The sequence below is a fragment of the Salarias fasciatus genome, chromosome 1 (assembly GCF_902148845.1).
Source record: "Salarias fasciatus chromosome 1, fSalaFa1.1, whole genome shotgun sequence".
Classification (NCBI taxonomy): domain Eukaryota; kingdom Metazoa; phylum Chordata; class Actinopteri; order Blenniiformes; family Blenniidae; genus Salarias; species Salarias fasciatus.
In genome coordinates, this window is record NC_043745.1 from 34,860,687 (window position 1) to 34,886,605 (window position 25,919).

A 25,919-nucleotide genomic window follows, 5' to 3' on the forward strand; every position below is an offset into this window, starting at 1 on the left:
TCATAAAGAAATAAGGAAGTCCAATCTGCAGGTGCATGAATGTTTCGGCTCAGCCAGTATGACCGCGGTTATAGAATATTACCAAGATCTGAAGAAGGCAATCATGAAGAGTCTCTTTATTAAAATTTATTTTCTAAATGAACGACTTCAAATGTGTTTTTTGGAAGTCGTCCAGATTCTGTCGCTGTGTGGGAATAGCCATGCTAAATGAACAATGAAAGCCCAATCACTCAATTAAAAAAAACAACACATTGGTGCTAACTTTGAGACGTCGTCTCTCCTGTAACCTCCACCTGCTGCAGGTACGTACAGGAAAATACCTCTCCAGTACGTATTCAATAGGATTTAAATCCCACAAGAAGCTCTAATTCAGTCCACCAAACCACCAAGAATATTGTGAAAATTTCAAAGAAAAACTTAACTATGATCAGATCTCTTTGAAATTGGCTTCATGTTGACATTTTTGTTGTTTCCATCAGTGATTGTTTAACTTTGATAAAATATAGACATTTTAATCACATTGACTCTGCGGTCATGCTACATCAAAGAAAACTTTCAAATCTCAAAGCCTGTGCTTATATACTGTATAGTTGGATGTTTGTTCTCTGAAGTCTAAAACCGACAATAAAGTGTATCTGTTGTGGTCTTTTCTAACAGAAAGTGCATACAGATATATAGAAATGTGTGTCGTGTTGTTGTCGTGTCTAAAATAGATCTATTATTTCTAAACTCAAGTCAAAACGGGCAGCCGTTGTAACACGTTATGTTCTCACTTTAATGATTCCACAGCTCATTTTGCTGTGAAGTGAGAAGTAATTGATGTTGCATGCTACGTTCTGTTGAATGTGCCGGAGCATAGGTGCCTTTTTTCATAGCTGCAGTCAACATGAGAGAGGAAAAGGTTGCTTTGTGTCACAGCGCTTGCCAGATATACTGTGAAGGCGTGAAGAGGGAACAGAAGAAGACGAAGGAAGTCTTTGATTGTCACGTTTTTCAAGTACATTCACTGTTATACCTGGCATGTGATGATTTTCATATCAGAGACTGCCCTGACATTTCACTGCAACATATCACAAATAACAGGCTAGAACAACGGCTCCTGGCTGTAATGGACTTCAAAGGGTACACATGTCCTGCTTTCTGGTTAAAGTGGGCAATTTCTGCACATGCTATTGAATTAACGGTGATATTCTAAAGCTGAGGGAAGCACAGGGCATTTCCATTTCAGCTTCTCTGTGAAGGATGTTTTAATCTAATCTTACAATCTTAAAACTGAAGTAAAGCTGCTTACAGGCCTCAGGACTGAACAACGTCTGAACATCACACCTTCAGTGACATTTCACCTGTCTGAGATCAACAGGATCCTGATTAAATCCCAGGCCCTTTATATTTGCCTTTGTCTGTCACAATGAATGAAATGTGTTTGGCTCTCTCTTAACCTGTAGATCAAAATTTAGCGTCAGCAGTTCACTTTGATTTGTTTACTGAGATCATTTAATCTGATTCCTCCAGCAAATAAACTCACAAAGGTAATTCTCTTAACGTGAGTGAGCTGCACCTGGTCAACTACTCATTACAGCGAATGGCTCATCTGCCAGTCACAGGGGAGCCGTCTCCCTGGTTTATCAGAAAGAGAAAATATCTGTTGAGCTGGTCTATACCAGAAGAAAACCACACCGAGGCCCTGTTTACACGACAGCTCTGCTCAGAGTCACTGAAAATGCAACTTTTTCAAAACTTCTGGAATTTTCTAAAAACGCTGTGACTTCATCTCTACCTAAACGGGTATAATGCAACTTTTTGAAAATGCTGCTACTGTGCAGGTCCACTGTAAACACACTGCATCTTAAAGTCGCCCCGTTGGTAGGCGTCTATTATCAATAATTCCAAAATTATCCTGCCTGTACAAGATTGGAAAAATAAGCACAATCGGGAAGATCCGCTGGCTGCAGCTGCACCTCAGTGGCGGCTCGGTCACAAACTTTGTTTTCTCTAAAACTTCTTAAAACGTCTCTAAAACAGTCCAGCAAAAAGTATTTCTGAAGATATTTTGGGCAAGAAATAAGCTGTGTAGTTACTAAATTGGGCCTTGTTTTGGCTTCGCTGCTCTTACATTGTATGAAGGTTTGGCAATGTACTTGTCGCTCCTCTTTTTGGGAAAATCCAATTTCTGTAAATCAGCTGAAAGCAACTTTGGAGCGAGACACCGAAATATAGCCCGAAACACTGAACCCAGCATGCATGTTGCATTTAACATAGACAATAGATGTTTACAGGGAATCAAGGGATCTGATGTCAGCTGAGAGCAGGAAACCGAGGCTGTAGCTCATACAGGTTCAACAAACCTGGACTACTGAGGATTGACAACATGTTGCCAGCTCTGATGAGTCTCTGTTTCTGCTGCCACAGCGTCCATTCCTCTAAGACCACAGTGCACTTTTTTCTGAGGGACACTTCATCTATTAGGTCAGTGTGGACCAGGATCTGAGTCATGTTTCCTGCATCTTGTTGAATTTTGTGCCACTAAGTGTGGAGGCAGTTCTGAAGGCTAAGAGAAGTCCAATCCTCCCCTTTCAAAGTGTATCTTATACCGAGGCCGATCAGTGAACACACATCTGTTTTCCCTCCTGCTTCAGTAGTGCAAACATCTGGTCATAAGTTTGCTTCCCAAACTTCCTCGTCCTATAAATAATGTTTCTGCATATTAAAAATTATTTTTAATCTGTTAAAAATTAAGAGAAGTCTTGGTTTAAGGAAATACTCAGTCCATCTTCATGACCTTCACATAATAACCATTATGTTCAGTAAAGCATATGCCCAGTGCATCCTGCATAAGTTATATTTTGGTCGCCTTCTTCACACATAGCTCCGTATATGTTAGGACTAGAGAACTCATTACTGCAGGGGATGGACCAAAAAAAATGTGTAACCTTTTACAGGGATGAAGTGTGAAATTTATCTAATTTAAAGATGTTCTTCACGGTAAAGGTGACTTTTCTATATATTATTCAGCCTATAGGAGTCAAAATTCACAAAAGTAAAATAATAAGTTTTAAAACAGCCTTGGAGTTCCAGGGGTTGGAACTTCCAGTGTCTAAGTATGTTAAAAAGAGCTCAAAAGGATCTGTTGATCCCTTGGTCTTCATTTGGGATCGGAGCCTTTGGACATTGGAGGTGTTTGTTCCAGTCCAGAGCGAGTTCATCTTTTTTCGATCAAGTTTTACTCAGTTTCTGAAAATGTAGAATAGAACAAGATTTTCAGGCCTCTGTGTTTATTTTACTTTATGAGGATGTTTGCTGCTTCACATCTTATAATGAGTAATGGTGACAGCTTCTTTGCATAATAACTGTTCCTCTTTTAAACTCTTCATGAATCTCCTTTTCAGTGCTTCATTTCAACTGATTTATACTTTGACAAGCTTTTCTGTCTTATTAGATTTTTTTTTTTTTTTACTTTGTTTGGGGGATGTAAACTAATCTGATACTACTTCTATCTTGATTTTACAAAGTGGTTTAAATTCAAAGTTATGGTGATTATTTAACAGAGGATGAGAATCCCACCTGAATCCCATCAAACCTGCACTTTTCGCCTGGCAGATGTGGCCGTGAAGTTTTTTGCAGCTTGCTCCTGCAGCAGCATTCAGCTTGGATTCAAACCGGGTTGGATTTTAGCGTTTTCCACGAGCGTAGTGAATAAAGTAGAACTCATTCCTGCAGCATAATCCGTTTTCTGCTGTGGTCCACTACTGTTGGTCCACAGTTTAGTGCTTGAGCTCAAGGACTCCCGTGAACAGCCTGGATTTCTGGGCCACATTAAATGTGAACATTTTGTCCACAAGGCAGTGGTTAGTTCTGTTGCCTCACTGCAGTCAAGTCCCTGGTTTGAACCCATATGTCACGATGATGCATCATAATCCATCCAGCACTTTTCAAGATAAATATATGAAATCATATCAATAAATAAACAAATAAATATAAAATAAAAATGGGTATTTCAAAACTGGTATTTGAGTAACTGTTTCGACTTTGTTTTAAATGTAAAGATAATGATCTTCCTGAATCAATATTTAGGATTGTTAATTCATATTTTGGTTCATTCTCAGAAAATGGATCTTCTGCTGCCTTGTGCTTTTCTTTTTTTGGTCTATGTTTACAGCATGTGTATTATTTCCATCTTAATTTATTTGCTCAGAATGTTTCCATTGCATTTCTCGGGGGTATTTTCCTTCTGTTCATACATCAGCTTCTCATGTGAATTTGTAAATTGCAATTTTTTTTTCCATTATCATCACCTCTAGACATGATGCCAAAATGGCACAAAGAGAAATGTGAAACCTTTTCCATAAAGATAAAGCCTCTCTTTCAGTGGAAACAAGGCTTATATTGGACTATGCGATTCAACTGTATTTTAAGAAACTCTAATCAAAGAAAAATAAAAGCAAAACCAAAGAAAGGGGTCACACAAAAAAATGGTAATAAGACATTCAGCAGACTAAAATATGGAGAAAAGCCTCTGGAACTTCAGCTTACCATCACGTTTCATCAAAAAAGGAGGTTCATGCTGCTTCCGCGTCCTTGATTTCCAGTTGAATCAGTTGTAGAATTTAACATTTTCTTTGGTCTGTAGCAAAAACTTTTAAGATTAACCACGGCTGTAAAAGGACAGTTTTCTTTGATCGACAATAATGTATGTACTATATCTAATTTTTGAGCATATTGTGAAAAATACACTCCTGATACATAACTCATACTTGCAGAAAATGGCTCAAACAAAAATGTGAAATCCTTCTGTGTACCAAAAAAAAAGAGAAGTTTACTTTATCATTCAGGCTTCTTTTTTTGTGGAAATGTATTGCTGGAGATGGAGTCATGCTATAAGGCTCCCTTTTCAGGCTTCAAACTATAAAAACACACATGTCCTGTAGTGTGTGTGTGTGTGTGTGTGTGAGAGAGAGTTACTAGGCAAGTGTATATTGCTGTGACAGTATATCTGCCACCTCCTCTCCCGCTGTGTTGCAGCATTAGCTGGGGAATTTAACACAGATGAAAGTTTAACAGGATTTTTCCTCCCATCCACAGTATCCTTCCCACAGCTCCTCGTGATTCATCCCAACATTTACTCACTTTTTGTAATAAGAAAGCCCAGCTTAAAGTGGAAGCAGACCGTAAACTACACCATCAGCTGCATTTTACTGAGGATATCTAAACACTGAGAAAATGCAGAGTGCAGCAAAAGCAAGAATTACTGAGACAAAAGAAAGTCTGTACACAATTGCGTCTTCCAGGCATGTTAGATGACAGTTTTTTTCATAGCTCTGTGTGCAGAAAAATTATAGTTTGATACAAAATACAATGAGTAACACCCTGTAGAAAATAGTAAAGCTTCAGAGTAAACTCTTTTATGATGATATGCCTCCTTGCAGTGGTAAACTGGGAATTACTCAGTGGTGTTGGATGTGTGCCGTGCGAAACATCAAGTTGAAGGATATGCTGTTGTTCAAATGAACAGAGTGGTTTGTTGTGCTGCTGGTGCTAATTTGTGTTTCACACATCGAGCAACTGGCTGTGCATCCTGCTGCGTGACACATTAATCTATAAAAAGTCTTTTATCTGTGAAGCGACTAAGTGCACTCTCCGAGTTGGGCCATGAGAGGACTGTTCATCAGGTGTCACCGTGACGCTCGGCTTCACACATCCTCATGCGAGGAAACGATGTACAGCTGGATTATGAGCTGTAATGCATTGAAAAATGTAAACATTATTCCATTGTTGGTAGATACAGTACTCCAGTCAGGGATGTTTGTGCATGAAGTCCTGTTTGCACTAAAAATATCTTCTGAAAACGGCATCATTTCCACATTTCAGTTCGATAAGTAGCGACTGATTGCTATGTTGATGGAGGAAGGTATCAAACATACCACAATGGAGTTACAGGCACAAATAATCTGAAATAAAAAAAAAGAAACAAGCACAAAAGACAGGTGGTCATAATGTTTTGGTGTAAACATTGGAAAAATTATTATTCCTTATCGGTGGATAATGGTCTAATAATTTACAGATATGTACATCTGTCCATGCGCATACGCAGCTCTACGTAGTTAGAAGTAACTCCGACACGTGTTCTGACTGCTCTGTCAGTATGTTGAGCTTCAGTGTGTCTGAAGCCTTCCTGCGCTTGCTGCATGCTGTGCTGAGTGCGCCTCAGTGCAATACATTTCATTACCTTCTGTTGTGTTGCATTGTGTTGCACTGCACACTGTTGTGTTGGGGAGCGGAGCAGCTGCGAGCGGCGCTCCTTTTCCTTTACTGCTTTGACAGAAAGCTGCGTCTCTAAGCACGTTTATTTTGTCTCATGCTTTAAGGGGAGACAGGTGGCTTTAATAAACAGATTGTGAATAAAGATGAGCATTATACACCATAAACTCCCACTGTCTCTCTACAAGACAAGGTTCCCGTATCATTTTCTCTCTCCGTGGCGCGCATGACCTTTCCATATGGGTTGCCAGGAGACATAGAAAAATATAATTTATATACTCAAATACTAAGCTTTCTGATGCTTTCTAATTACCAACATCTGTCAGCAGGATTTGGAACTGGTGTGTGTGCGGCTGTGTAAACATCTCCTGCCGTGTACGTACTCGGGATTAGTGCTTTCATGTGTGACAGCACATGTGGGTGTGTCTTAAGTTCCGCATATGGCCGGCTGTGCTCGGCTGCTTTCCTTGAAGGGCTTTTTGTGTTTGAAGGCAACATTGCCTTTCACGACATGCATTGTAGGCGCACGCTCGGTGTGCGTGCCGCAGCTTGTAGCTGAATGTGGTGACTGTAGCATGAAGAGCATTAATCCTTCACCGGCAGAGGTACAGTATGTCTGACGGGCTGATGGGGATTCCATTTAGCGTATGCAAATAGTCTGTGGCTGGCACAATAAATCCCCGGCTGGGCTGTTTTCCTCCCTCTGAATCCAGCAGACTGGATACTACGACCAATTAGAGTATATATTCAGCATTGTCATCTTGTATTGTTGTGGCTGGTGTGGCAGCAGTATAGGCCAGGCTTCACATCCACCCAAAGAAGCTGTTGTCTACTCATCATTTCACACGGGAGGAAATCTACATTCGAGCTGCACGGTGCTTCTAAATCGAGCAACTTGTGCCAGAGGTGCTAAAAATTTCAAAGTAATCACCGAGGGCTGGATGTCACGTATTCTGTTGATGTTTTTGCATGTATTATTACCTTGTTAGCACTGATTAGGCAGCAATTTTTGCTGTTTTATTCACAGATGACAAGGCACCATAAACATTACCACTGTTCCCGCTGAACACCGGGCATTATTTCAGGCGAACACATGCACCGACTGACTTACAGATAGGAACAGGTGCCAGTTTTACAGTGGAAAACAACGACTGAGCAAACCTGCATTAGAATATAGTTATGGATGTACCTGCACAGCAGCCAGCATCCTAATCATGATCCCTGCAGTTTAACAGGTATTGTTATGGACATGGTGGCACAGTGCTGCAGTGGTCATCTCATGATTAAAGACCCTGGTTCGATTCCAGGGCCAGATCTGTTTTGTTTCAGTGTGCTTGTAAGTTTTCTCAGCTCACACCTGCTTCTTCCTACAATCTAACATAATTCATCTTCAGTTAATTGGTGACTCTAAATCGATGGCTAGTGGAATGGGCGAGTGTGTGTCACCTGGTGTGAGCACTGTGATGGACTGATCGCCTGTCAGCTAAGATCGGCCCGACCGGTGTTGCCCAGACAAAGGATGGATCTCCACAGCCAACTTAAACCCTTCCTGTGGGAGCGTGACTTTTCTCTGTTTTGTGGGTGAGCATGGAGCCATCCCAGAAACGCTCTCCTCCACTCAGTGTATATGCAAGACAAGGAGTAACCATGGCCATGATGAAGTTACAAAGACGCAGGATTACTGGTGCAACAACACATCATCGGTAGGGTAGAACTAACCTGTCTCATGGTCTGTATACACACTGAAAATCATTTTTGTCATTTGGCCGTTTGGTGCTTGAAAAGTACCACGAGTGATGGTATTTTGAAATTGTTTAGGTTCTGTGCTACATAAATATTAACTAAAATGAGTAAACTAATCAACTTTTTCAAATTTAATTTGCTCTCACGATCCTGATTTAGAACAGGTGATGGTTTACTGTGCAGTTAACAGAGGCCATCGGTATTTTAGGCCTAAATGTATTTCTCTTGCAGCATCGTTGACGTCCTGTATCACCACTGCCGACTGATTTTGACTGACAACCACATTCACATCAGCATAAAAGAAGGAATATGGAGACAAAAAAGAGAACTGCAAACTTAAGAACAAGCAGCTAAAACTGTTAGGATACTACAATGGCTCAACACTGACACTGATTGCACATAAATGGCAGTAATAAAATCCTACATATCAGCTGGAGTACACCCAGAAGTGAAAAAAAGTTCTTTTTAATAGGACGTCATGGACAGTTCGGGGCGTTCGGTCTGAAACCTCCAAATTGCCTAATGCACTTGTTTTCCATCAGTAGGATTGAGATTAAGATGCAGTATCAGTATTTTAACATCACCGCTACACAAAATAGGATGCAAGTTAAATATTGTTTATGGAATTTAAATTAAAAAAGCTTGACACACATCCCTGCTTTATAATATGTTTTGTATTTTGCTGCTTTGAGGCTGTGCTGGTGCGACAGCAGCCGCACGCTGTCAGTGCGGTGTGGGTGTGATCGATGTCTGTAGGCAGCAGGTGCTGGCAGGGGAGAGACTTTGGTCTTTTTCCCTCTGAACAGCTCGCATTCAGCGAGGACAAAGGGAGTAAAAATGTCAGTGGTTGAAAAGAGGTAGGGACAGACTTTGGGCACCCTGATTTCTGGGCTGTGCCTCCGCCCTCCATGTTCCTGGTGTGTGTGTGTGTGTGTGTGGGAGGTGTGGGGGTGAGAAATAAGCTGACTGAGCAGATCCTTTGATGATTCAGCTGAATCTGTGGGGATGTAAATATGGGACTTCAGTTATGAAAATGATGTTTTTGCACAAAAATGAGGTGAAGAATGCTGTTTTGCTTTCAGTCCAAAAACATGTTTTCTAAACTCACTGGTGATGTTGAAATTGTCTGGAGATTTGAGCATAAATATCGATATAATAGTATGGAGTCATGGGTGATTTTCAGAAGCATAACATTTTTCATGCCATAAAAATAGGTGAGTCAGAAGTGAATTCATTTATGTCACAAAACTACTAAGTTTATCATTTTATTTAAAGAAAGATATTTTAAAAGACTGACCCGGCATCAGTCCACCAACCCTCCCAAGATGAAATATCCCCAAAGAGTTTATTCTCAGAAAAAGGAACTCATCATTACAGACTGGAACATAAAAACAAACACACTATATACATAAGGTGTTATGCGGTTCCTTTAACTTTGTTTTGTAATAATACAGGGTGTCGAGGGTCACCAAGGTTTCCAGTGGTAGAAATTGACATCCCTTGAGAAAAAGGTTTGGAAGCACTGACATAGATTATGGATGAATTATTCATTCCATCTGGCTCCTTTAAAAATTGTATAAAAGTGGGCATTAACAATGCTCCTCTATTTGTGGGAATAAGTCTCATAAATAAAAACTAATTACACACAAGCATGGCTGTAAATGCGACTCTCCTCTCTAACTGACCACAACAACTTGTATATTCTGCGTCTACAGCCACAATAAGTCGGTCCTATTCATTTTAAAATGATTGAAGGTCCTGAGGGCTGAAATATTAATTTGTGCACAGCATGAGCGATTACGAATGGTACTCGCTCGGCTTCTGTGTAATGTGAGGAAATTGAAAAAAATAATTCAAAGCGAATGCGTCTCATATCAGCCGCAAAGTTATGAAAGTTTAACGTTTCCCTCTGTGGTTGTAGAGAAATGTGTGGTTTTTTTTTTCTTTTTCGACTCAATAGACACACAAGAGAAAAACAGAGTTCTTTAAGTCAATGAAATAAACATTTACAGAAAGTGAAACCGATTGATCCGTAAACGTGGTGAAACATCTCTTTCTCATTGAGGTCTCTGACTTCAAGAGAGTTTATAGATTATGATTGCAAAATTGGGATTTTTCCAAACAAAAGTACAAAATATCGTCACACATAAGACTTGTTTGAGAGGAAATTACCTAAACAGGTCTGCTGATGAAATTAAACCTTCCACTTTTGATTGATTTTTTTTTTTTTCTCAAGGAAAATGTATTTGGCCGTTTGCTCCTGTTTTAACTTCATCAACAAACACTGTTTTTTTTTTTTTATTCTATGAAGGGATTTTACATACATTCCCTGCAGACTGTTACACTCCACTATTCATCCTTGACTTATGCCCTGTTTTCGTGACAGCGTTTCAAGTAACATCCCATCATTTTTGCATTGTATTACTGGTGATTCTCAACGATAAAAACCATCAAATCATAGGAGAACATGGACGAGGAATCATGACAGTCTGGAGGCCATTGTTCTTATTGTCTGTCTACTCGCACACGTGCAAAGGAACTATTTACTACGGCTGTGTTGAAACATGCTCAGTAGCAGCTTTTCATAAAAGGTGCGTTTTGCCCCATTTCTATGGAATTTTTTTCAAAAAGTATTTCTAAAAAGCTGTATGTTCATTGGCTCTGAGCCCCGCTGTGGTATGAACAGACCCCCAAACGGGGCCTTAAGCCCATCATCAGCTCAGCCTGGTTACTGTGTTCCTGCAGCGACTCCTGAACCCCCGTCGCTCTGTGGCAGGGCGCACTGAGAGGCCGCTGCTGCCACAGAGTACTGTTAAGGCCACATTATCCTGCTCAAAGAGCAACAATCCTTAGTTGAAGGGTTGCGTGCAAAATACTGTGATTATCCCGATGTTGAGGTCAGACGCTCACCTGGAAATTGACACAAAAAGAATCGACACTGAGACTTTGCAGCCCCATATAAAACAAACTGAAATGCCTTTTGAATTATAGCGCCTTTCTTTCGAAATCCGAATTCAGCTCTCGCTCCTGTCGTCAGTTCACCACTTTTCCTTCTTCGGACCACAGAAACGTTTGGAAAAACTTGTCTAGTTATTACAGTTTGGTGGTAATCCGATTCACTCAAATCTTTGTGCGTCTCCATTTTGGCAAATAAACCCTAAAGACCAAATGTCCACCTGCTACTGATTAAAACGCACTCAGTAACAGGTGCTATGATAAAGAGATCATTTGCATAGTTGTCATCGCATGATGAAAGTTAAACATATTGTCTGCAAGCTCTGTCTATTGTCTCAGTCTTGACTCTCACCATATTGCGCCCTGTACTACTTCCTGACATGTGACAAAAAGATGCAGGGGCATGTTTGTTAGGTTGTGACTTTTCACCCCAACAAAGAAATAATTGACTACATGAAAGCATCACTGTTGACATGAGCATGTCTTCACTGCTGTTTACTCTCTCTCTCTTCCAGACATCGACGAATGCGGTTTGCAGACACACACCTGCTGGAACGACAGTGTGTGTGTGAATCTCCCGGGAGGCTACGACTGTGTGTGCACGACGGGTCCAGGCTGCAGCGGCGACTGCCAGCAGGAGGAAGTAATCAGGCGCAACGGAGAGGACTGGAAACCCGGCTTTGACCGCTGCGCTATATGCTCCTGCAAGGTAAAAATATACAGAAACATTAAGGTTGTTGCATTGTTTCATCACAACAAGTTCTTTTTCTTCTATGATTTCTTGCATATGGTAATTGCACAAGCACAATGAAACAGAATTATTTTCAATAGCTAGCCTTAATGTGACAGCCTCACTCTTTTGTAATGGACTCAGCTGTCGCTTTCAAATCTATAAAGCCCGAGTTTTACTTTTTGGGGTGGGTAGCACTTGTCAATCATCAAATGATGGAAAAAATAAGTAGGAAAAGCAAAACAAATGGCATCATGCAATATCTGATATGTAGGATATTCATCAAATCACTGGCAGCACCCGTCTTTGCTCTGAAAAGTATATTTGTTCATGTAAATCCAATTATCTGATGTCCCAAAAAAACTCCCTGTTCTTTAGGCTATTATTTAAAGTCAGAGTGTCAACACGGGATTGATAACACTCACACAAGAAAAGACAATCACAACTGCACTAGTATCTAGATTTAAAATACAGAAGGCTTGAAAATGGGAGCGAAACAGGATGAGATACGATACAGTGCACAAAGGAGCGCCTGAAAATGTGAATGAAGCAAAGAGGGATCACACAGGGATCTTTTTTTTTATTGCTTTTCCCACTTTAATTTCAGCAAATGGAGTCCTGTTTTTAAAGATGCCATCAGTTTTGTGTCAGTGTTGTACTTACGTGTGTGTGTGTGTGTGTGTGTGTGTGTGTGTGTGTGTGTGTGTGTGTGTGTGTGTGTGTGTGTCCGTCCGTGTCCGTGCAGTGAGCTGAAATTCGCTATTTCTGTTACTCTGGCTTTGTAACTGTGCCGCTGAGGTCAGTGACAGTGAGGAGAAGAGGATTGTGGACGGACGCCAGATCTCATGGCTGCACGTCTCCTTTGTTTCTGCTGTCAGAGTTCATGATAGTTCATCGTTTCAATCTTGTTGATGTGCCTTGCTGCAGCTAGGGATTTGAAACGTGGGATTTTACTGTATATAAGTTCAATGAGCGATGGAACTCTCCACCAGTATAAAAAAAAAAAAAAAAAAAAAAACTTGGGTCCTTGAGGTGAAGTGCTGCCTGAAAGAGCCCCCACTGGATTATCTACTCTGGATGAAAGATCAACATTTGTAAATACAAAGTCGCTGTACTTATATTTTTCAATTCAGAACGAAATCACTTCTGTGTACATTTCACTCAATCGAAGAGATATATCAATGTCCTTAACTGAGAATTTATCACAATAGTATACGAGGGGGAACCGGAAAATAACCGGACACTGGTTATAACTTTCCATTTGTTTTATTTTAACAATTATTCAAAGCTGTCGCCTTCAAAGTAATCCCCGCTGGTTTGAATACACCGTTGCATCCGTGTCTTCCAGTATTCAAAGGCGTTTGAAAACTCGTGCGCAATGATGCCGTTCAGTGCGTCTTTCGATTTTTGTTTAACTTCCTCGACGTCCTCAAATCTCCGCCCCTTCAGCTCTCTTTTCATTCTTGGGAAGAGAAAAAAATCACACAGTGCTAAGTCCAGCGAACAGGGTGGATGAGGCAGCAGGATCATCCCGTTTTTCACCAGTAACTGCATTACGCGCAGGGCCCGGTGCGCCGGCGCGTTATCGTGGTGCAGCCACGACTCGCCATCCCGCCAAAGCTCCGGACGCTTCTGCCTCACTGCTTCCCGGAGCCGCCTCAGGACTTGGATGTAGTGGTCCTGGTTAACAGACTGCCCAGGCGGCACAAACTCGCTGTGGACCACCCCTTTCGCATCGAAAAAGCAGATCAGCATGGCTTTTACCACTGACCGGGACTGGCGTGCTTTTTTCGGCCGAGGGGAGCCTGGGTGTCGCCACTGGCTCGACTGCTGCTTCGTCTCGGGATCGTAGGCGTGACGCCAGGTCTCATCCGCCGTGATGACTTTGCCCAGCAGCCCAGGATGCTCTTCAGTGTGCTGGAGGATTTCCCGGCACACATCCACGCAGGCCGCCTTCTGCTCCAGAGTGAGGACGCGCTGCGACCCGCCGCAAGCCCAAATCCTGGGACAGGATCTCCTGACAGGAACTCCACAGAACCCCCGTCAAGGTGGACACCTCCCCGATCGTCCTTCGCCTGTCAGCCAAGACCACGGCTCCCACCTCGCGGATCTTTTCCTGCGTGCGTGAGGATGCGGGTCGTCCGGAGTGGGGCTGGTCTTCAATGGACATTTCGCCCCTTTTAAAGCGCCCATACAATACAAAAACCTGCGTTCTCCCCAGGGCACCGTCTTTATACGCCTCCTGGACCATGGTGAGTGTTTCTGACGCTGTTTTTCCCAGCAGAAAACTAAATCTGATGCTTGCGCGCTGATCGCGTTTAGTGATGTGTTCTGCCATTTTGTGCTTTTCCGAAGAAGAGGGTCCTGCTGTGTTGACGTCGGCGCTGTGTGTGCTTTCCCTGTGTAACTTTGTGAGATGATACTTTGCAAAGATCTGCACAAGAACATGCTGTAGCGAGATTGAACAACCACGAACTCTGAAATCATTCTTGTTTTCATTTTATAAACACAGTCCGGTTTCTTTCCGGTACCCCCTCGTATAAACATAATGGAGTCAGAGGTGCATCAGATCCTCCCACAGTGCAACCAAAACTTCACAAAATACCCTGCAAATGCGTGAACACACTGCAAAGCCTTCTCCGTCAAGGACTTTAGACTATGGAGGGCCAATCGTTTAGAACAACGACTGTGGATTTTTGTAGAACAATGCTGCTGATTTTTGATTGGGTAGATAAATCAGTTGAGCATGGACACACCTGGACACATCAGTTTTAACACTTTCCTACCAGGTCTCAGCCCGGCCGGTGCTTGCTGATCCTCTGCCTTGTTTACTCCTTCCACAGTGTAGGGAAACTTCGCTCTACTGGTTTGCTCAGTGTTGCTACCTAAATCGCTGTAACATGACAATATTAGCTTTTGGTCTTGCGTGGTTTTCCTCTGCTTTCTTCACCTCTGGCGAGTGTCACACATTTCATGATATTTCCTTCACCAGCTGTGGACACAAGCAAACCACAGATCCCGGTCCGCATCGTAGTCCAGTTTGCAATATCTTTTATTGCAAAGCTCATGTTGACAGACAGGTAATTTAATAATGCTAGTTTTCCATCCAGCATGGATAGTTCTGTTTATTTGTTTGGCTCCCGTGGCCTTTCACAGCGCTTATTTACCCTGAAAGTGGTTAGAGGGAAAGCTCAGGGCACCAGGACTGGTCAGCGCTGCGGTCGTCCTCGCCTCCACTGTGAAGCTCAAATTGAAAGAAACAGGGAATCTTTAAATCCAGAATGGCTTGCTTTGTGCTTTTGGCTCCTGCTTTCACACACCTTTTATCGTACCTCCCTGCCCCGGCTGAGGATTCGGGGACAGCGGAGGTCCCGGGGCCTGGTCAGCTGTGCCGCTTTAACCTCCACTTTGCAACTCATGTTGACAGAAACAGACATTTTCGATTCTAGCTTTTATCCACACGTGGATGTATCTGTTCATGCTGCTCCTCCGACTCCTTTCACATCATTCGTAGCACTTCCTTCCCCAGCTGTTCATGCAGGGGAAGCCGGGGTCTCCAGGGCTTTTCCCTGCTGCAGCTCGAGTTTCTGTATTCTTTACTTTAAGGCTCATGTTGACAGAAATAGACAATGTTTCAGATGTACACACACCCACCAATCACATGCACATGTGTGCAATTCAGAGAGAATGCCTGCAACCAGTCACTCTATTTTTTTTTTTCTTTTTTGTTATTCAAACCGACAACCTGCTCTGAAAAGCTGCACGATGAGACAGTGAATGGATACTAGTGTGGCAAAAGCTGGGTGTTACTGTTTGACTTGTGTTCATCTGCTGCTTATTCAAAGACTTGCATCACTGTCTCATAACTCATTTATTGGTTGTGATCACACTTTACTCATAAATGCAAAGGCTAAACTATCAGAGCACATTATTGCTGTGTATTTGGACATGTGAAGCCATAGCAGTGACAACATTTCAGAAAAGTTGGGTTTTTCGTGTCCCAGAGCATCATCATCGTGTAAACAGACCTCCAAAACAGAATGAAAGTTTTCTGTTTTCACGTTAAAACAACTTGTCATGGAAATGGGGCCTCAGTGGGATGGAGCCAATCCCAGCTGACTGTGGGCGAAGGCAGGATCCGTCCTGGACAGTTCACCAGCTCAGCCTCAGTGAGACCTACTGCTGTTTTCATGAAGATAAGTTTACCTCAAACAGAAGATTTTAGACATTTGAAATAAGTCACCGAAGGTAATACCCAGGAAAACTCTGGACTTGAACCGGGAGTCTTCTTGCTGTGAGTCGGGACTGTTAACCGCTGCGTGTACATGTTGGATCTCAATGTAAATCAGAGGATGTGTAAGAAAAATTCAAATATAAACACTTTAAGCAGTTCGATTTGATTATGCTGCAGAACATAATGTCATTATGAAAGGAAGATCTAATAATTCATCTTTAACTTTCTTTGCTCTCATAGTGAACTTGAATTCTACATAATGCAACATGGCAGAGTGTAGAAGATCTAAATCCCAGCGCTGCAGATATGTTGTCATATAATTGATTCTCAACAACAGATTTTCCAATCATCTCTATGGAAAGCTGTTGGGGGAGAGGAAAAAAAAAAGCACCCTACAAAGTGGTAAACGTTTTAATTTTTTTGGCCTCAGGTGAGGGGGAAAAAACCCTCTGTGCTCCCATCTGTTTGTGATTAGCCCGCATTACAATCTGACAAATATTTGTGGCAGCCTAACGAGTCTTTTCCGTGCTCGGGAGTCGAAATGAGCCGGTTGGCGTGCAGAGCAGCTGCAGGAGAGCCAGATATTGATCAGGTTTGTCTTTGGGAAAGAAAAGCTGAGTGAGTGAGATTAATCGGCGGCAGGCGGAGGGGTTATGGACTAAAATGACAGCTGAAAGCGGTGGTTCTCGTGATGTCTTACCGGCTCATAAAATTTCAAATTCACCACAAGGACGTTTCACTTGTACCCTACTCAGTACGACGGGTAAACCAAAGCAAACCGCACGGCGCTTGCCATGAGTTATGACACTTTAATTCAAAACATCTTAAATCTTCAGTTTGCTTCTGATGTTTTACTGACGGCATTGAAGTGACAGCTTTGCTACAAGCTCCAGAACATATTTATGTCAATTACTAACAAAGATAAGGGCGAGAGCTGTAGGGTTGAAAATACACCTGCCGTATGGAGATGGGAGAGCAGAGATCGGTGTTCAGGATCTGTTGTCCTACTTGTTTACATCCTCGCTGTCAAACCAGGGGTTGAGTCAGATGTCTGAGGCCTTCCGAGTGCAAACAGCCAGTGAACACGAGTCTGATTTCTCAATGTTGCGTATGGACAGAAAAAATTTTGCTACTTGCAATGCAAAGGTGGGATTTAGCAAACAAACATGATGGGAAACGTGTGCTTCACTCACAACTCTGCACATTTATGGAGAAATGGTACTGCGGCACAGATGGTGAAATGAAGCCAGACAGATGAGATTTTGTTTGTGACTTTAAAAATTATAAAGGTGACAAAATAATGAAACATCATAATTAAAATTTGCATCAATGCACATCCATCCATTTTGGATTCATCCAACTGAGGCTTGCAGGGCGCTCCAGTCCCTCCCAGCTGACTGTGGGTGAAGGCAGGAGACTCCAGGTTTCTTCGACACAGTCCAGAAATTTGCATTTGAGGCTTCTGTCCAGTGTTTCCAGTAAAAAACCCACAAACACACACAGGGAGGGCGCTCAAATGCTACGCGGAAACAACAAATTGGCCTGTCATGTCAGCTTAAGTCTCATCCCTCGATAGTAGCACTAATTTGTCGTGTGGCCCTTTGGGAAAATTAGTTGCCCTCCCCTACTGTATGGAAATGAATATTTAATAAATATTTGATTAGAAAATATCTTACCATCTTGAAAAGAAGGTTAATAGAAAGACAAAGGCAGTAACGCATAAACACGATTACAAAAGCACACATAATAACATTCTGAGTCGTGAAAAAACTGAAAAGCTTTGAGGAAATAATTAGGCTTTCAAAGTTTTCTTTGGCATTTGAAGGTTCTTGAAATAAATTACTTCAACTTAACAATGACTCTATCTTCAAACAAACATTTGTGTTGGTGAAAAACTGCCGTCCGCCGTCATTATAAAGTTGTCTGGAAAGTTCTCATAAGAGTTTTAATACTTGCAGGAAGGCGTTATCTTGGCAGTCAGACCGGATCTTATTTTTGGCATTAAACTGAACGGTCTGCCTCCGTACATCCAGTCAGTGCGGCTCAATTGGCTGCCATTTCCCAGCAAGTCCAGGGCTGTAACTGTAAAGACCAAGGCCATCAGTGCTGGCACCCAGGGACCCAGCAGTTACTGTAGCAGGACAATATGCATCGATAAAACATTGGCTCTGGATTGCCCTTTTAATGGTATGCAGAGTGATTTTATAGGCCTCATACATTTCCTAACAGCCATTTTATGTAACATTTTTACATCTCCATTACATTGTCGTCCCGGGGCCAGACAGAGCGGGCTGTGCTGAGTAAAATGGGCCGTAAAGTTTTCTCCAGGTAGAGACGGAGAACCAGGGTCGCCGCAGCAGGGGAAGTGTGCAAACCCGTTCTTTTCTTCAGCACATGCGCGCTTTATTTACTGCTTTGCTGCGCATGCAGTCCATGAATAAGCTGCATCAGTGACCCCATAGCGTTTCTCCACAAGTTGGCACTCAAGATATTTGAGAGAGGATTTAGATGGACACCTTGATCCTACCCCGAAGTTCTGAATTTACAGTAGCTAATAAAATTCATTCAAATAGTCTTTTATGCGTGCTTTATCCCATTCAGGGCCGTAAGAGCCGATTCTTGCAGACTGGGTGAGGAGCAGGTCACACTACTGTGGAGCAGTCCGTCGTAGGGCCATTACAAACTCACACCATCAGTTTTTACACTGTGAGAGGAAGCTGGAGTCCCTGAGAAAGACCGACTCCGTGGGAAAACACACCAACTCCACTCATAAACTCACAAAACCCCAGAAGCGGTGCAGTCCACTATGGACCAGCAAATAATGACATTATAGAACTCTAAATATCTGCAACAAGCTGTATATATCATTAAAAAGTTTGTGTTATGCTACTTACAGGAATAAATCAAATGTCATTATGCGAGCTGGATTGAACTGTCTGTCGAGCCAGTTCTGGTCCGTGGGCCATACGTTTGACACCCCTGCACTGCATTAGTTTTTTTCAGAGACTCAATATTTTCATTACTTTAGCACAGGAAATAAGAGCCGGTCAGTGTTCTCCACTTTGAGGAGGAATCCGTCCCACCGAGACTCATCCCTGCAGCTTTGATACTTATTAAGCAATAGACAACCTCCAATAATCTCTTCAAAAATATCAATTTCTGTGTTGTTTTTTGTCTTTTGCTGATTTGAAAAGGAAAATAGAAGATCACAAGCTGACAATACTGTTAAAATTCAGGGTTTTACTTAAAGGTTCTCTATTATTTTTCAGTAGAAATCATTTAATGTTTTGTCCCTCTGAATTGGTTTACTCATTATAATGTACATCATTATGTTCTTATCTCATTTTATTTTTCATTTTTGATTTGTTTTCTTTCATGTATTGTTTTTGTTTTGTAGTTGTTGACCTAGAGATTCTTGAACATTGATGTTTATTTGGAACATGCGTATAAATAGGGGGAAAAAAAGATATAAATGATTAAAACAAATCACAAAATTACACAATTCTAACTTAAAGGGAGTAGGAAGAAGTAAAAAATGTGTTTACTCCAACTCCTCAAGCAGCCCTGTATCCTTACAGCCTACAATTAGAAACAGAACTGGCAATTACATGAAGCACAACTGTGTCTACTGTCGCATCATATCACACTCATACAGTGTAACAAATCCGCATTTTTCTGTTTTGAAACAAACATAAAGTACATAAAGAAGTTGTTTAGTTATTTACTGACTTGCTTATTTGCTTATGGAAAGTGTACACCCTATGCTAGAGACAGACCTCTGTCCTCTTATACTAGATACGGTCGAGTCAACATTTAGCCTAAAAAGTACGTATTTGGTTTGGCAATGGAAACCAGAGGACCTTGAAAAAAAGAACACATATGCAAAGGCTGAAAATGCTGACTCGACCCAGAAATACCCTGATTCTGAAGCAGACCTGCTGCGAGGGGGCCGCGCCAGCCAACACACCTCAGCCCGCCTCTTGTTCCTCATATATTCACAAAGGAAATTGATGAACTGGTTTGTCCAACGCTTTGTGGTGCTTTACTGAATATAAATAGGATATTATGTATTTTCTGTCTTCTTTTCATTTATACACCGATGGCCAGCTGTCTGTTAGCAGCTGGCGGGAATTTCCATTCCAGATATTATTATCTGAAAAGAACCATGGCCTCTAGAATTTTATTGGGTCAGATGTCATCACATTTTGAGTTGTATTTGTCAAAAGCAGTGAGGGACAATCCCTCACAAAGTCAACATTTATATTATGAAAATGTTGGACCATGATTAGTTTATTCTATTTATACGGCATCATATATTATTTTTGCACAAACAGGACAGCGAACCCTTGAATTTTTGGTGTTTTATCCGTGATGACGGTGCTTTTGGGATGCACTTCGTAGTTTCTGACCGCTGTGACTCATCTCACACAGGACGGACAGACGTACTGCAGGAGGAGACCCTGCGAGTGCGGCGATCCAGATGAGGATCTGTTCTGCTGTCCTGGCTGCGACAACAGACCCAACAGCCAGTGTCTGGACAAGAGTGGCCGTAAACTCTACCCCAGCGGCGCGTCCTGGCTGGACGGCTGCCAGCAGTGTCGCTGCATGGTCAGTACACACAAAAATCCAAATAAAAAAAACAAACAAAAACATGCAGGTGTGCATAGAGAAGTGAAAATTGAACCTTTATGTAACATTTCAGAGTGTGGCAAAACAGCTTTGTTGACACTGGTGTCTCCTCATCAGTATCAAGGACAAAACTAGGATTAGTTCCTTGGTGTGTGAGGACATTCCAACCTAACAGTATTTACGCTGCTTTTCTTCTTTTGACTCGGTTCGTGTCTCTGCAGGAGGGGGATATAGACTGCTGGCCTCTCGGTTGCCCTGTGTTGATGTGCGAGTACACGGCAGTGGCGGAGGGCGAGTGTTGCCCACGCTGCGTCACAGACCCCTGCCAGGCTGAAAACCTGTCGTATGACATCCGGCAGACATGTAAGGACCCCGCAGGCATCGCCCGCCTCAGTGGAGACACATGGCATATGCCCAAATCACCCTGCACCACCTGCAAGTGTAAGGTAGGTCAATGGAGCAACAGCCACAGCAGCAAACCCATTTTTCAAACAGAGACACAATAATGTTGTTCTGCTTTTATTTGCTTGCCAGAAATACCTGTGCGACCCATTTTAATCTCAATCAATATTAAGATGACTGTTGTGGCACATCAGGCAATCGTGCCTTTGCAGTTTCTACTTATAATACAGATATTACAAGAAAAAATAAACTAGTTGAACAAAACATATATTATTTGTTCACAAAATTAGATTTTCACATGACTTCTTTTAAAGAACTGGACTTTTTTTCTAGTGGGCTTTAGAGTTTAGATTTTAAAGAGACAACACAGCGTGAGAGAAAATAACAGCAATCTGTCAAAATAGTGCAGGTAAATGAAATTAGAAACCACAGTGCTCCACAGTGTAGGAGAGAACAGAACAAGACGACAAAAAAGAGAGAGCACACACTACATAAGAGGAGGCCAAAGTTAACCAGTGATGATTCCAGAAGGGACAAGAAATGAGTATATCAAATGAGAAGGTGTTTTAGCATTCTAAATCCATAGAAGCCCATAAGGAGAATAGCCTGGCTAGCCTTGAAAAATGTAAACATTCGAATGTTCATTTAAAAGATGTAAACAGTGTTACCCCCATGAACTGAAATGACAAACTAGTTCCATAAGAGCTCTTGAGTTGAGAGCTCTACAGAATGTTAAAGTGATGCCATCCACTGTAACTACAGGGCCTTTATGTCTCCAACACAAGTTCAAGGTTCACCAACCTGACTGCTATCTTTTCAGTTTTCATAGATGAATAAATAAAAAAAGGCAGAGCTTCTTGATAAGCCAACATGAAGCATGCATGAGGGGAAAAATGAAGTGGTCCCCAAACAGAACCCTGTGGAACACCATGTTAAAGGAATGCACTGAAGATTCACTGTTATCTGCATTATCTGTTGGATAAATGTGATTCTAAGCCTTTTACATTGTATAACGTTATGAAGACTTGTGCAGAAGATCAGTTGAATGGAAATCGTTCATATCTACGGTTCATGCGTGATTCATAAAATAAGAACATTTCGTGGAGCTTTGATGTTTGAGTCGAAGTTTTTCAGCTGTAACAAGCTGGAAAACCTTTTTTTCAGGTGAGCCAAAGCACATAGCCAGGTTGTGGTTGGTTGTACACACCATGTTTTAACAGTTTACAGTTGTGATTTTGAAATATAAGCCACCGAAGCCCTTTTTGTTTCAGTGGTAAATAGTCCCAATGAAAAATGTGACAGTGACAGTGAAAGCTGTTCGGTATCCAGAGAAACTTGGACCGCGTCTTGGGAGAGACATATTGCTTTTCAATTTCTGGAATTTGTCATTGCTTTGAGACACTTCCAAAATGCTGTCCAGCTCCAAAGTGTTAAAGTGGCAGCATAAATCACATAGACAGATATCTTCAAAAATATAGTAGAAAATGCAACTGAATGACCAGTTATCATTTTTATGACACTGTAGAGGAGCAGCTCTCCAAGACTCTCCTCCTATTAAATCGTGGGACTTCTGATTTGAGTTACTGTGTTTAATATGATCAGTGTATTACAGCTGGGTGTGTTATATTTAATGCTTTCTTTCTCCTCTTCCCTCTCTCGTTATGCTGCCTGGCTCAGAATGGAAATGTTTGCTGTTCAGTAGATCTCGACTGCCTTCAGAACAACTAAACTCTCCCGTCCTCCTCCTCTTCCTCCTCCTCGTCCTCTTCCTCCTCTCGTCCTTTCACCGTGGGACTCTGCCACAACCCTTCTGCCGATTCTTGTCCTGGATTCATAAGACAGACTCTTGCACACATACACACACATATGTGCATGCCGGAGTGTGCACCGAAGAAACACGCCGACCCACACACTGGACAGACTCGAGTGTTGAGGCTGTGTCCACAGTGAGTGTGTGTCTGTGTGTGTGTGTGGCTCAGGAGGACTCTGAGGCCATGCTTGTTCTCACCACCATCACTGTGTTGTGTATTTTGTCTTTGTACGTCGTTCCATCCCACTAAATGTCTTAAGGAACCCTCTCGAGTGTCTCAAACCCAAAACCAGAGACGTCCAGCTGGGTCGAGGCTGAGTTGCTCCGTGTGTGTTTCACCTCATCGCAGGCCTGAGGAGAAATATGAGCTGTGCTCTCTGCAGATACCACACAGAAATCAAGTTTTTTTTGGGCAAGATTGAGATGAATGTGTTGTAAATTAATTGAACCGTCTACAAATGCAGAGGTATCAAACAATTTAATGGAGCATAACTTAGTTCAGATTTGCTGTGTTAAACCACAGACCCGAAATAATTTCCATATTTTCATTCGTAGCTGACACAGTCGATCCCTTAATGATTACACTCTTCAATATTTCAATAGTGCAGCTTGGGGGTGTTCAGATGAGATCATTGCTGTTGTTGGTTGCTGGTTTCAGTTGTAGCTAGAGGACACTTTGTACAAGTGTAGTTCACCACGATTACAACCCTTTTCTCAGTCTTCAGATCCTGATAAAACCAAACTTTAGGTCCTGGTTACGCAATGTTTTCAAGCAGAAATGGTAAAACTTTCTTTGCGTTTTGTTTGTTCATTTACATGACGACGTTGCAGCTCAAGAGTTTCCAGAGTGTAACATTTGTGAAACACAAGAAAGGGAATTTTTCACAAGAGTAATGTGCATGTGCACCAGTGGCCCTGTGCATTTTTTCTGCACATGTGCAACTAGTATAACAGCTTTTATTTATTTTTTTATTTTTTTTGCTGCTCGCTCTTTTACATTTAACATTATTCTTCAACAAAGTGTGCATGTACGACAGCACCATGTGGATCACATGCAGAGACACATTTCAAACAGATACCGAGTGATCCGATGATTGCTCTCGTGTAAACACGACCCTGCCTGGCCAGGCTCTGTTGTTGCCTGTGCTGTTGAGATACTTAACACTTGTATTTTCCAGCAGCTTCCCCTCAGCCTCACTGTCCCTTTCCTGATGAGGTCGACTGCTAGATGCTCACACATCACAACAAAGGTCACGGCATCAAAAAGCGTGTGAAAGTGGTGTGATGGTGCACACAAATTCCTGCAGGCCAGCACAAGCAGCAGCCATTGCTGCTGATTAAATCTGCAGAGCTCCTGGTGGGTCGCGACGCCCGGCCTCTCCCCAGGATTCTCGGCCCGGCACCATATGGCACACAAGCAATGGCGAAGAATCAGAAAAGAAGAGGGAGAGATTGGGTATAATTGAAGCTTATGAGATGCAAGTCTGAATTGGAGTGTGCCAGGAGGTCACCGAGTGTTGAATGTGTTTCCAGACAGCCGGGCTTATTAAGGCTGGAGAGCCCGGTGGTTTTCCTGCTACAGTTCACATGTTCACAGCTCTGCTGCTTCAGCCTCTTCACCACCATTCTCTCCATTACCCTCCAGAAAGTAAATGTTTTCCCTCAAGAGTCAAGGCTTTCGCACCTTCTCCCCACAAGAAATCTTTTTTTTTTTTTTTTTTTTTTTAGCTGTCCTAAAATGTTGTGAAATGAACACAGACAATGAGAAACTAATCAGATAATGAATGTGTGACTCAGGCCCCTTTTGCACGATAACATTTCAAATGAAATTTAGCATTTACTTCATGAAGACGAATTTTTGAAAACAATGTCAGTTCATGCAGAAAGACAGTAAACGATGTAGTTAGCATGCCAGACCGCGAGTTGATGTTATTGTTTGTTTTTTGTAACGAATCCTCACATGCATCCTCGCTGAGAACAAAACGCCATAAACACTAACACTGATGAGTCATTTGCATGGTCAGACGGTTATTATGGTCACTCTCATGACGCTCTGGCGGCCGCCGTGGTTGTTATTGTCCATCTACCTGCCCATGTGCAGAACAACTGCTTACTTCAGTCACGGAGCAGTTGTGTTTTATTTCCCCCGATTACACAGAGCATCTTCCAAAAGTTCCACCTTAGGAGCCATCTTCAAAAAGTTGTTTTTCTTTTCACTAGCTCCGAGCGCCGATGCTGTATCAACAGACACTGGGATCACAACGATAGTTTTCTGTTTTCACTTGAAGACGTTGTCGTGCAAATGAGGCCTTAAAAGAAAAGGATGAAAGCAGGAATCTGACATGCCAAGAATTGTAGATCATTTTAAGAAATCTTTTGCCACAAAAATCTAACTGCCTGGAAATTTTCGTCAGTATTCTTTTTATAGAAAAAAGGGATAACCGTCATTTTCTTTTCAAAGCTCCTCGTTACACATCTCCCCCATCTTTGGTTTGTGTGCAGACAGCCAGCACAGCTGCAGATATCAGGACTCATTTTTCCCCCTCACAAGAATCCATTTGCTGCCTCCAAATGAAAAAAAACAGCTTCCAGAGATTTAGATAATCCTCCACAGTGAAAATGAAACTTTCATTTGGGTTTGTCAAAGTTCCTGGGTGTTTTTTTGTTTGTTTGTTTTTTGTGCATTTTACTTTTTTTTGGGGTAAAGAGATGGAAATCAGTTGCTGTCTTAAAATTAACCTGTGGACCCCTCGTCATCAGGAGCAATGCTGAGACAAAGTTTAAGCTCGAACATTTAAAGCCAGATAATCTTGCTCTACAAATAAATCTTGCCAAGACGTATTTGTAAGGTTCCCCGTTAAGGAGACAGCAAATCAATGATATGCATTTTAAGCATCTCCCAGTGGGATTTATTATTATTTAGCTATTCTTCCCAATCACTATTATTAATTTGCACAGAGAATTTCTCAAAATTGATTGGTTTTGATGATCAACGGAAAACTCGTGCTGGTCTGCAGTGACTAATTACTTCCTTAACCCTTTAAAAAGCAATTCATCATATTCCACTGTCACATTCCTTTGTTTGACCTGAAAACGAATCGTGATTAGTAGAAGTTGTGTTGAACACTGAGATAAAATTCTAAAACTGCACAACTTCTCAA

General features: G+C 41.9%; 1 protein-coding gene across 1 annotated transcript in view; it reads left to right on the top strand.

The window, feature by feature from the left end:
- LOC115391399 (protein kinase C-binding protein NELL1) overlaps positions 1 to 22,885 on the top strand; it is a 314,577-nt gene extending 291,692 nt beyond the window's left edge. The window contains exons 17-20 of the mRNA XM_030095681.1: positions 11,469 to 11,662; positions 20,349 to 20,525; positions 20,768 to 20,992; positions 22,626 to 22,885. Of these exons, the coding sequence (XP_029951541.1) occupies positions 11,469 to 11,662; positions 20,349 to 20,525; positions 20,768 to 20,992; positions 22,626 to 22,676 (647 nt within the window). The 3' untranslated portion in view covers positions 22,677 to 22,885. The remainder of the gene's footprint in view (positions 1 to 11,468; positions 11,663 to 20,348; positions 20,526 to 20,767; positions 20,993 to 22,625) is intronic.
- Positions 22,886 to 25,919: the final 3,034 nt, after the last annotated feature.